Source organism: Nipponia nippon, unplaced genomic scaffold (genome assembly GCF_047370975.1).
Source record: "Nipponia nippon isolate SJK-2023a ecotype South Korea unplaced genomic scaffold, ASM4737097v1 scaffold_16, whole genome shotgun sequence".
NCBI lineage: Eukaryota > Metazoa > Chordata > Aves > Pelecaniformes > Threskiornithidae > Nipponia > Nipponia nippon.
In genome coordinates this window covers 9,826,301-9,838,431 of record NW_028262332.1, presented here as the reverse complement: position 1 = coordinate 9,838,431, position 12,131 = coordinate 9,826,301, and the positions used below count along the sequence as shown (strand labels likewise).

The following is a 12,131-nucleotide window of genomic DNA, read 5'->3' as shown; positions in this document are numbered from 1 at the left end:
AGCTCTTGGCTAAAGGCAGTCTGCACTGTTGTTTTCCAGCCTGGCACGGGGAGGACGAGTGTGGTGTTGTCAATGCAGTTTTATTTTCTTGGAATATTTAGCAAGGGAGGTGCAAAGATTTGGGGGAGAGCAGGGTGTTGGGAGGTCTGACTGTAGGTCAAGCTTCTGAACGCACATTATGAGTAGTGTTCCCCCTCTGGGGACCTATATCGTCACCCAAGTCCTAATTATAGTGCTGTTTTAACAGCAGTCATGGTGATCATTGTTAATGGCACTGATAACACCTTGTCCTGTTTGCTTTGTTTCTTACTTGGCAGTGTTCTTGGCATCCCCAGCGCTCCCGGGACCCTCGCTGCCTTCTCCGTATTGCTGCGTCGATTGAAAACCTTTGATGTGTGAGAGTCCTTGCATTTTGCCCGTGCATCTTTTGTAAAGGAACATTTTTGCTCTTAAGGCAAGGCAGCCAAAAGGCAATCTGTGATACAGATCATCATTAGCTGCTATCTGACAGTGATGGATGACCCTGGGAAACCTTGTTGTTAAAGGCAATATCTGCTCTTCCTGTTCGTCTTGGCTCTTTCTGCCTTCAGATCAGTTATACTTTAAAGAAGCTGAGGAGGAGGGAGGGTGGCCCTGCCCTGTGTTGGATTGGGAAGAGACTTCCTCATCCCTGTCACCACATGATGGAAGGGTCACCCTTTTCTGCCTCTCACAAGTGTCAGAAGCAACATCCATTCCTGGGTTTGAAATTCGCAGCTGTCGCATTGATGGGGGCCGAGTGATCTGCCAGCGTTGTGCCACTCACTCATTCCTCTGGCAGAATGCTGTGCAGATTGCCTAACTCATTTGTGGCCAAACATTGGGTTTATATTTGGCCTCTTACTGCTTTTAAAAAATTTGTTCTTTTTGTTGTTGTTTCTTAAACACATATATTGCCCTTTTTGAAGTACCGTTTGCAAAAGGATCTCTGGGAGCCGCTTTCATGACTGTTTTACAGGTGTGCAGAAGGTGCAGAGGAGCTGCGGGGCTTGCTTAGAGCTCCAGTTGGGAACTGATGCTGGGACTCTTTGCTGTACGCACCAGCGCTGTCCTGATTTCTAGATTGCAACTGGTGTCTTCAAAACTTTATTCTTACCTGGCTAGACTTGACATGGTCTGTCATCTCTGCACATTCAGAAGAAAACACTTTGCTATATGTGGTGTGGTCTTGGTTTCGTCTGGGACTTGATCACCTGGGAAGCTTGTCAGACCTTCCTGGCTGCTTGTGGTGGGCCTGGCGTCTGGGATGTGACTTCTGCTGACACTTGGGGACCCTGACTATCCAGAGGAACATGCAAATCTGTACGAGTGGTTTGCACTGATTTAGGGCAAGGCTTATGAACGGGGCTGCTCCAAGTGAGCATCCCCTCCTCCCTGTGTCTGTGTTCAAACCCCCAGGCAGGGACATACCATGCTTTAGCTAAAAGGTTGAGTGGTGGGGGAATTGCATTAACAAGCTCTAGCATCTTAGCTGTGGAAGTAAGAAAAACAGCTCATGTTCTGCAGTGTCTCTCTTCTGAACCACACCATATGGCCAAGCCCAGCACCTTCAGCTTGTCAGCAGTAATTTGCTGGCTCAGGAGGGACTGAATCTTCTTTTCTGGTATTAAGACATGAATAGTAGGTGCTTGCTGAGCTGAGGTGGTATAGGCCCAGGCATGTTGCCTGTATGTCAGCAGAGAAATTTAATACCTGGGGGGTAGAGGGCTGTGTCTGCTCAGATGGGGATGTTTTGGAGCCCATTTAAATGGGCAGGGATGTACTCTGTGGGATCTGCCTTCTCCTGCTTTTCCCCAGTCTGAGAAATGCTCAGATTGCTTCTGGAACTTGCAAAGCTTCCTAGGTGGCAGATGGATGAGGCCTCATTAGAGCCCGTCGAACTAACATATGCTTCTGCCCAAAGATGATCCTCTTTTGAAGGAACCCTGAGCTCCTCACCTGACAAGGAGAGGTTCATAGCAGCAGAAGTCCTTCCGCTCTTGGAGCGAAGAGGCACCAACAGGAACAGCTGATGCGACCACAGAGGCAAAGTGCTTTGGGAAGAGACCAGTTTAGAAAGGAGGGAGCTGCTTGCCTTCAACTTGGGCCATCTCATGGACTCTTCTAGGGCCCTTTTGCTTCTTTGGGCAGCACTGAAAATATGTGAATGAACCAAGACACTCTCTTGTTTCTGGATTTCAGCTGTGAACTCACCTATCTGATACCTGAAACCAACAGTGGATGAAGAATATTATATTTCTTAGGGGAAAGAGGACATTAGGTCTCTGGAAACAAAAGCAATGCTCCTTTCTCCTTCCCTTTCAAGGGCAGCATATGAACAGAAAAAGAAGTGTCCCAGATAAACAAAGTTCAAGATTCCAGTAACTTGCTGGTAATGTGGCCCAAGCAGATGGAGTGAAAACTGGAGAGCTGTGCGTGTTGTACAGACATGAAGATGCCATCAGCATCTTCAAAACCCTGGATCCTACCTTTGAACTTAATGGAGAGACCTGTCTGCAAAATCGTTCCAAGCAGACCTCAGCCTTGCTGCTTCCTTCTGCCAGTGGGCTTGGAGCTCTGGGTTTATGTTCAGAAAATGCGTAACCTGCAGAAGAGGTAGGGGAGGGCTCAGACACGTGCTGTGGGAGGAATGGGGGCTGTAACCTGAGTCTGTCTTTATTCACTGTTTTCCCTTTCCTTTGCTGCTCTGTCAAGGTGGTTCAGGTTGGCTCACTTGAACAGCAGATTTCTATCTTCTGCCTAAATCGCCCTTCTGGTCTTTTCTTATGGACAGTTGAGCTATGGCCTTTGGAAGCTGTTGTACGTGTAGTGTTTTAGTGTGCTTTGTTGTTAGAGTTTGTTTGTTGACCTTTAGTTGGTTCCTCCGCCCTTGGCATCGTGTTTGAGTGCTTTTAAGCCTGCAGTGACTGAACTGCATGCAGAGTTGCTTCCCAGAACTAGCTCTGGTGTGGGGCCCTGAGGACGTGGGAAGGGCAGGTGGGTTGTAGAAGTGGGTTGTGTTTCTATTAATAATTGCTGTTCTTTACTCCTGTCCCTTTCGGTGGCAACAAAGGCTTGGCAGAGTGCGATGCAGAGAAAAAGCCTCTTCTCCCTTCCCCTTCCTTGCTTAGGTCCCTAACTGAGCAGTGATGTTAATTACATAGGTCAGATACTCTGCAAAGCAGCCCGTTCAAGGACAAACAGATTTTAATTAAAGGCTGTGTGCACTGGGAGGTCATGTCACTGCTTGTGCCTGGATAGTTACTGTGGGAACACCGGGAAGGCGCCCAGAGAGCGTGAGTGTGTGCACGTGTGCATGTTGAGTGTATGGGAACGCAGGCCCCGAGGCACACGTTTCACTTCTGGTTGTGTTTCCACTGGCAAATACGGCCTGAGCAAGATGCCACCCTTGGGGGGTGTAGCTGGGTTTTGTTGCTGTAGGGTTTTCTGTGTTGCAGGGATGGGAACCCTCACTTCAAGCTATTCAAATCACACAAGTTCGAGCTGAGCTAGACTGCAGTGCCATCAATGAGGGAAATTGGTCTCCAGCTCAGTTTTTAGACTGTTTACAGTTGGTGAACTCAGTTTCTTAGAGAACCTGGATATTGGGAAGAGTTTTTTGTTTGTGTTGAAATTTGAACTGAAATGATTTTGAAATTTGCTTCTGTCTCTGCTGTCTTCTAACTGGAATCCAACATTAATTCCTGTGATGGTGGCTCATTCCTGCATTTCAAATCCTCTCAAGATTCATCTCTGCTAAGCTGCCTGAACTTAATCTTGCTGATTTGAGTATAAGGTGTTCCTTTTCTTTCTTCAGTCCCAAGCCTTCTTTCAGCTGTTTGGGACGTATCAGCAGAGACTTGTCAATACCTGGTGATGACACTAGATAACCACTCTAGTGATCTACAGACCGTGAATGTGCCTTGGCACTGATGGAAGTTTGGTATGACCCCCAAATGGGTCCCTCTAATTCAACATGCTGTAGCAGAAGCTCATTCTTACTGATTTTCATGTGGTTTAGCAAGAGGATCAGTAGAGAGAAGCTAAACATTTTTACTCTTAACAGGCTTAATATTCTTATTTCCCCTAGCAAACAGAAGTTGAGGCAGGGACTGATGCTGCACTGGCACTGCGAACAGCCTTCTTGCACAAGTAAAATAGCCACCCAAAGGTGGGCTTTGCAGTGAGCTTGAAATCGAGTATTTGTGTGGGAGTTTGAGGTGGGAGCTCAAATGAGCTGCTTTGCAATCCCGTTCTCCCTCTTGCTACTCGGTGGTTTTGGGAACAAATGAACGCTGAGACAGGAGAGGTCACGAGTGTGTTTGGAGGAAGAGTCCGCACCAGTCTTTCACCGTTTTGTGGGTTGTCCTGCTTTGCAGGATGCCATTGGGTTGCCAAGCGTTGGGTGTTTGGAGTCAAACGGAGCTGACTCAGCAGGGAGATTGCCAGGCAAATAGGGTTGGATTTTAGACAGTTTATGCACTGCTCATAGAGGAACTGGCTTTGTTTCCTGGCAGCTGAGAAAACACCCTTCTGCCGGTTTGTAGGAAAAATGTATCAGGATTGGTATTTTGTACGTGTATCTCCCCATGCCCCTTCGTGGCAGGGGGAGGCAAGTGCTGGGTGCAGACTTGGGTGGAAGATGCTGGAGCGCAGACCTGGAGCAGGAGGAGCTCTGTCCCGAAGTCGGTGTGCACGGGGGGCGCGTGGGTGCACGTGGCAGGTGCTGTCCTGAGAGCAGCGCAGGGTGCCCTGGCTTGGCCAGCACACCTCAGCCTTGGTCTGCAGAGACCCCGCTTGCAGGGGCTGGGCCTTGGCTCATCACAAGGGGGGCTTTGGGGGAAGCATCTTCTAGCGCTCAGCAGGAAACTGCTGCAGGAGACGTCAGCTGGGCTGCTGCTGTTGCAGTGGTGATGAGCAAGTTCTCGTAGTCCGGGTACCACAGTCAAACTTCCTGCAAGTGCTCTTTGACTGAGAACAGAACAGAAACTGCCTTTGGACATTTATTTATATATTATGCTGTGTCTATCTGCCTTGTGAAGGGGCTGGCTTTGCAGCAAGCAAGACACTTCCAAATGTAATCTTTCAAATGCATGCTCTGTCCCTTCTGAGAACTGGAGGATACACATGGTCTAACAGGGATGGCCGTAATTTAGAGAGGGCTTGGAGCACTCAAAGGAGCACGCTTCCTTTCTCTTGAAGCAGTATCACTGGTCTTGCTCCTCTCCGCTGGCTTGCAGAGCACTCACTGACAGCACGGCATGCACCATTGCCAAAGGTGTCGAGAAATGCAAGGGAGGAAAGCTAGGCTGGAGGCTAATGTGCAGAGTGCCTGTGGAAAAAGTGACAGCAGGGGAGTTAATGAAAAGCAGACACCGAGCACTGGAAGCTGCTCAGCCAAGAAATTCTGCACAGTCCAGGGTTTTCTCTGGTATCTAATAAAAATGTGTTACAGTTTGGCTACCCTCTCTCCTACCCCAGGGAAAGTGGTGCAGGCATGAATAGCCTGGGTCCGTGGCTTCTACGCTGCGCACCACTGAGAAGAAAAACAGATGCCATGTTACTCCTGTGATGTGAACGTGCGTCTTGAGAGCCAGGAGCCCCGAGTTTCTTGTCCGGATTCCTACTGGGAACCCAGGGGCTGCCTTTGGCCACTCGCCCACGCGGTCTGTAAACCTGCCTGCTCCCGTGTCTCATGCCTAGGAGGTTGGCTTCTTAGAGGGGCTGAGTGCCCACCGCGTCCACTGAAAACTGGTGTCCGCACCGCTGAGGTGTGCCAGCTGCGTGTCCCCAAGTTATTATCGCCCAAACAATGTCTGACGTGGGGCTGGTGCCTTGGTGCTTGGGGCTGAATGCAGAGAGGCAGCTGCTGCCTGGAGGGTGGCTCCCTCCAGGGTCTGGGTTTTTTTTTGTAGGTTTGGTTTTGTTTTTTTTTTTTTCTGGTGCAGTGAGCTGCACGATGAAGTAACGTTTTTAACCGTTGCGTAGCAGCATGGGTGCGCTGCAGTCTAACTCCTCTAGAAATGACGGTCTTGCTTTTGGCAGAATGGAAGCATCCTGCCTGGAACTGGCCCTGGAAGGAGAGCGCTTGTGCAAGTCTGGGGACTTCAAAGCTGGGGCAGCCTTCTTCGAAGCAGCGGTGCAGGTGGGGACAGAGGACTTGAAGACTCTCAGTGCCATCTACAGTCAGCTGGGCAATGCCTATTTCTACCTAAAGGAGTACTCCAAGGCCCTGGAGTACCATAAACATGACCTTACCCTGGCCAGGTAAGCATGTCAGCAGTGCTTTGTCCTAATTAGACATAATCTGTCAGGGCTTGAGCGAAGGCAAGTTCTGTGGGGTCTGAATCTAGCAGCCTGAGGGAATCTGCCCCAGAAATAAGCATCCAAAACTAGCCCTGAGGCATGGGGTGACTGTCCTGTGGAGAACTCGGGAGGCAACAAGAATGGGCCAGCCACCTTCAGAGCAAGGAGGTGGAGAAAGGGGTATGGATGTGAGGAGGGCACTTGGAGCAAGAGCAGGGCAGTGTCCGGTGCTCCTATCCCCAGGTACTCATTGTACGCACACCTGAAGTCATTAGAGCAGCTCACCTGAGACAGCAAAAAAACAAGAATCTGTCTTCAAAATTGAGAGAGCTTGTATGAAGCATTCCAGTCAGGTGTGTGTGCTGGGAACTGCTGGATGTGTTGTGTGTGTGTCATGTAGTGCTCGCTGCAGCTTGGCTCGCTGCAGCTGGAATTCTGCCTCTCAGTTGGTGAATAAAAGTCTGTGAGCTCTTTAACACCTCTCTTCTTTCCTCCGGTCATCTTGTAGAACTATTGGGGACCGCATTGGAGAAGCCAAGGCAAGTGGCAACCTTGGGAATACATTGAAAATACTTGGGCAGTTTGATGAAGCTGTCGTTTGTTGCCAGAGACACTTGGACATTTCTCAGGAGCAGGGAGACAAGGTAATTGGTTCATGGCATCCAACAGGAAACATTTCCTAGCTTTAAAAATAATCTGTTTGCAAGTCAGTAAATGTGATATGGTGAAGGTGGGCTTTGGAAGGAGGTGGAGTGTAAAGCTCTCCCTTCTGACTGCATCACAGGTCTCATGCTGCTGACAGTAACAGCTGCCATGACAGTGAAGATGGGAAAGGAAAATGTGGGCCCTCCTGGCTTTGACCATCTCTGCCCAGCAATGGAAAGGTCCATATTGGGATGTGAAGTGTAATGCCTTGCTGCTCCATGTTCTTCCTCCCTTTAGGTAGGTGAAGCCAGAGCACTCTATAATATAGGAAATGTTTACCATGCAAAGGGAAAGCACTTATCTTGGAACATGGCCCAAGACCCAGGCTACCTGCCTCAAGAAGTCAAGGAGACGCTACAGAAAGCTTCAGAATATTATGAGTAAGTATTCAAGCTTGGCCAAGCCTTTCTCCTGCATGGAACAGGGCTGGTCAGGCATCAGTGACTGCTAAAATGCATGCAGATACACCTTTGCTGAGCTCATCCTGCTCAGATCATAATCTGTATTTGTGGTGTTCTTGTTCTGCTGACAGCTTTCAGCGTCTGCAGGTTAGCTGACCTCTGATAGCCGTTAGGCTAATGATAGCTGTATGGGGTGCAAGACAATACTGAGTCCTGTTGGAAGCATTTCTCATAGAGGGGATTTGTTTCCTGGCCACTGAGGATGTGGGCGCTCTGGAAGACGTTTCTTGCAAAGAATGAGTCTGTGGGCTCAGTGTTGTTGAAAATTGGGCCACTGAATGAGATTTTGCATGTTGTAATGAATTAGGAATGTTCCCCTGAGGTGCCCAGTTATGATGGCAAATTAATCTTAAGGAAGGTGAGAGAGGGACTGCAAGCTTTTATAAAATTAGAGCTAAAATTCATCCTGGCATTGCCTTGGTAAAACTGAGTGGTAGTTTGAAGTATAATCATGCAATTATGTTCAATAGTCTGCTCCTTCTCAGAGCTGCATTTGGAAGCTAAACTATTAGCTCCTGTAGCCCCTGCTGCTCTCTGCTGGCCTTGATGAGAAGGATCCCTGTGTGTCTCCATCGCAGGGGCCACGAGCAGAGGCTCCCCTTCACCCAAGGGAAGAGGCTTTCACCTGAAGTCCCAATTGTCCCCCTCATGGATCTGTAGTTTATCTTGCTTGTAACATTCTTCCCTTTCCTAAGTAGTTTCAAAGATCACTCTGATGTCCCACACAGGAAGGTTGTCACCAGACTTTTGGGCTAATGTTTTTCTCTTTGTGCTTCAGAATTTTGCTTCAATAATGCAGGTTTTTTTAAGTAGACTTTTTTAAATGTAGAGTGTGACAAGATCTTATATCCATCTTCTCATATCTGAGGATGTGATAGTGCCTGTATATACCTCACCATCCGTTTTCCAAAGAATGGTGAATGTAGCATAGCCAGTGGGTAAATTTGGACCAACTGGGAGCTCTACGCTTCCCTGTGTGTGCTGTATGTGTAAAGGGGGGAAAAATAAGGTAAAGAAATGCTGGGAAGCTCCATGAGCAGAGCCCTGGCATGGGACTGTGGATCTTGTTCCTCTCCCTAGGTTTATCTCTGTCCTGCTGTAGGTAATCTCCTTTCTCCTATGCTCCTGGTTCTCCCCTGTACAGTGAGGTGGCCATTTCTTATTTAACATGGGATCCTATCACCATCAGCGTGTGAGCTGATCCTGTACACAGCTGCGATTGCCTGAAGACAAGAGAGCAGCAGGAACTTACACCACTGGATCTGCACAAGCTCCCACAGCTGCAGCTAGCATAGATCACCCGACTTTCACCTGCCAAGGGTTGCACAGGACAGGCGGCTGGGGAGGGGAAATGCCTTCTCCAGGGCTAGCTCTCCTTTCTTTACGGTACGAGTCTCTTCGCTGTGTCTCACCAGACATACTGCTCTAACTTCTTTCAGGAGGAACCTGTCCCTGGTGAAGGAGCTGGGGGACAGGGCTGCACAAGGCCGTGCTTATGGCAACCTCGGCAACACCCAGTACTTACTTGGCAACTTCAGTGAAGCTATAGCCTTCCACAAGGAGGTAAGAAACTGCTGCACCTTATTCCGGGGGCCAGGGGCTGAGCAGCCTTTCTTCTCACCACAGCCTGGGAAGTACAGGGAGGCATTTGCTCTCAGCTGTTTTTCTTCCTCCTGTGTGTACCTCAGGGTCTGGCCCTGTTGTATTAATGCATGCTGAGCAACATCGTACTCCAATCCCCATCAGCACCTAATGAGCAGTGTGAGGGAAGGGTGCTGTTGGCTTGGAGACTAAAGGAGGTATCTAAGGGCAAATTGCAGCTGTGCCTAGCAAGGCTTTTCTGCTCTTAATTTGTATTGGTCTAGAGTTTAATAAATGCAAGCCATGAATTTAATTAAGCTGCTGAAAGAGCTGTTGATCAGGAATAAATGTTGCTTGTAGAACATAATAACTTTCTGTAAAGCTTTACAGAATGGTGAGGTGACACAGTCCCTGCCCCAATTGAAATGCAGTTCAGCTTCTAGTTTACAGTATAACCAGTTTCCTTCCAGCAGAAGGTGCTCAGCCCCTTAGAAAGTCAGCCCTGTCATAGCACTTCTGATTTTTAAATGCTGGAGGACAGCAGCCAGCAGTGCTTTGGGAGAAGGGTCTTGAAAAGGGGCAGGAAAACTCTGTGCAGTATTTGGGACCAGGAGGAGGTGCTGCAAAGTGGAGGATGAGAGGTGGGGAAGTGTGGGGAGCAAGGGGATGTGAGAGGAGAGGCAGGACTGAGCTGCTGGTAAGGGCAGAGGTCTGGGGAGCAGCTGCAGTGCAGACGGTGAGAGGGAGTGCACACACATGCACGTTTGTTCTCTGCCACAGCACCCCACAAAGTGACAGCCTTGTTCCTGCACGTTAGTCTGCTGATCAACCACATCGCTTCACAGCCTGACCTACAGCTCTCCGTTTGCCCCTCTATTCAGCTGTTGAAGTATGTACATGACTCCTTTTGCACTTCAGCTAAAGAGATGTGTACTGACCAGGCTGGAGCAGGAGTTGCAAGAGGATGCAGCATTACTCCCACTTCCCCAAAGGCCCTTTCTGATCCTGAATTGCAAAAGAGGGAGAGATTTCCTGCTGCATCCAGCCCTGATAGGCATGTGTGCCGCTTCCTTGCTGGGTGGGAGCTTTGCAAACCAAGAAGTTAACCTCCCAGAAAAGTTGCTGTGTAACAGAAACCTGGCAATGGCCAGCCTGTACTCACTAATCTGTGTCTGCTGCAGCGCCTTGCTATTGCTAAGGAGTTTGGGGACAAGGCAGCCGAGCGGAGAGCGTACAGCAACCTGGGCAATGCACACATCTTCCTTGGGAGGTTTGACATCTCTGCTGAGTACTACAAGTAAGTGCCAGGGGCTAAGGCAGACTCAGGGCATGTGTTCCCTGGAAGCCTTGACCTATTGCAGTGAATGCGTAGGCTCAGGGGGATGTGACAAGGGACCTGGAGGCCAATTGCATGTGTGGTACTCAGCAGTGGCGAGTAATGCAGCCACCTGACAGCCTGCAGCGTGTTACAGGCATCAACTTCAACGCAGCGCATGCCAAAGTAGTGGCTTTCCTGTCGCCTTGCAGAGGTGCCCTGCAGTGACCAGGTCTCTTCATTTCCACCTGTTCCATGCAGGAAAACACTCCAGCTCTCCAGACAACTCAAAGACCAAGCAGTAGAAGCCCAGGCTTGCTACAGTCTTGGAAACACATACACACTGCTTCAAGACTATGAAAGAGCAATCGAGTACCATCTAAAACATCTGGTGATAGCACAGGAGCTGGGAGACAGGTAAGGGACTGCCTCAGGAGAGGGGCTCAGAGCACTGGCCCTTCCCTCTTTCCTTACTGTTTTCTACTGTTGGGGCTAAAGAACAGCAACGTGTATTCTTAAAAGTCTTTAGAAATCTCTCAGAATCCAGGCTTTAGTCCAGTCGTGTCAAAAATTATAACATGATTGACACCTTTATCATGTCATTCAAACCCGGAGATTGTGCCCTTAAAGCTATGTCTGTGTGGGCTGAGTGAGATTTCTAATAAGAGGTACTTCAAGAAAATGCATTGTATTCAGTGCTTTGCCATGAGGCTACTGCTGCTTTATCCCAGAATGGCCCCTCTCAAACTCCTTCAAGTTCACAAAAATTGTATCTTCCTTAGAAACTGTGTGGTTAGGGCATACATACACGCCACTTTGTCCTGTTCCTCTGACGTGATGCTGGAAGCTTCCATGTAGAAACAAATGACATAACATAGAGCATGTGGAGATTATATATTTTGCTTCTTAGCCTCATTTGTTCTTCTTTAGGAGGCTTGGCCTCTTTTTTTTTTTTATTTTTTAATTTTTTTTTTTTTGAGAGAGGTTGGTTCCTTTCTCCTGGATACTCTCTCTGTAATCTTGGAGCCTTCTTGCAGCTTAAGTGACTTTGCAGCTGCCTTGTTCAGTGTTACTGCTGCTGGCTCCTGGGAAGCTGGCTGTCCTCCACTAGATGGAGCAGAGACATTAAAATGGGAGATCTGTGGCACTATCCGGGCACTATCTGCTCAGAGAAGGTATAATCCCACCCAAGGGTGAATCATGCTGTGGGGGTGCAGGCTGTGGGCTCCTGCATTTCTGGGAACACACCCTATGAGCAGAAGGTATTGAACAGGGTGACAAGAAAAATGTTTAAATGCTGATCAACCCGCCCAAACCTCTGAAAAGGGAGTTGCAGTCACGCTGAACCTCCCCCTGCGCCCCCATGTGCTTTTTTTATCCCGTCACCCCCCACATCTGCTCGTTTGCAGAGCTGAGCAGGCTCTGATGAGCAGTAGGGCTCTCCCTGCTTGTGCAAAAAGGTGCTGAAGCCTGCTCCAGAGACACCTCTGTGTCTGGCACGGGCTGGGGGTGAGGGCTGCCCGAGGCAGGTTTCACATTTGCCTCCTTTCTTTGGCTTCTGAAAACAAGAAGCAGCACCCTGGAGGCCTTGTGGAAATAGGTCAATATTTGCTTGGCTGTTGCATGCAGTTTCAGTTTGTGCATGCATCCTGGGTGACATGGGGCTTGTATTTAGCAGGAGAACGTTGCATGCCCACAATATTTCCTCCTTGCCGTGTTCTTGTTAACCTAGCTCTGGGCTGTTG

The 12,131-nt window shown here is 48.9% G+C and overlaps 1 protein-coding gene across 3 annotated transcripts in view; it reads left to right on the top strand.

The window, feature by feature from the left end:
• GPSM1 (G protein signaling modulator 1) overlaps window positions 1-12,131 on the top strand; it is an 83,664-nt gene that overhangs the window by 21,291 nt on the left and 50,242 nt on the right. For all 3 annotated transcript variants that reach the window (XM_087753275.1, XM_087753276.1, XM_087753273.1), the window contains exons 2-7: window positions 6,064-6,285; window positions 6,833-6,968; window positions 7,267-7,409; window positions 8,930-9,053; window positions 10,253-10,368; window positions 10,648-10,803. In XM_087753275.1, coding sequence (XP_087609401.1) covers window positions 6,065-6,285; window positions 6,833-6,968; window positions 7,267-7,409; window positions 8,930-9,053; window positions 10,253-10,368; window positions 10,648-10,803 — 896 coding nt within the window. In that variant the 5' untranslated portion in view covers window position 6,064. The remainder of the gene's footprint in view (window positions 1-6,063; window positions 6,286-6,832; window positions 6,969-7,266; window positions 7,410-8,929; window positions 9,054-10,252; window positions 10,369-10,647; window positions 10,804-12,131) is intronic.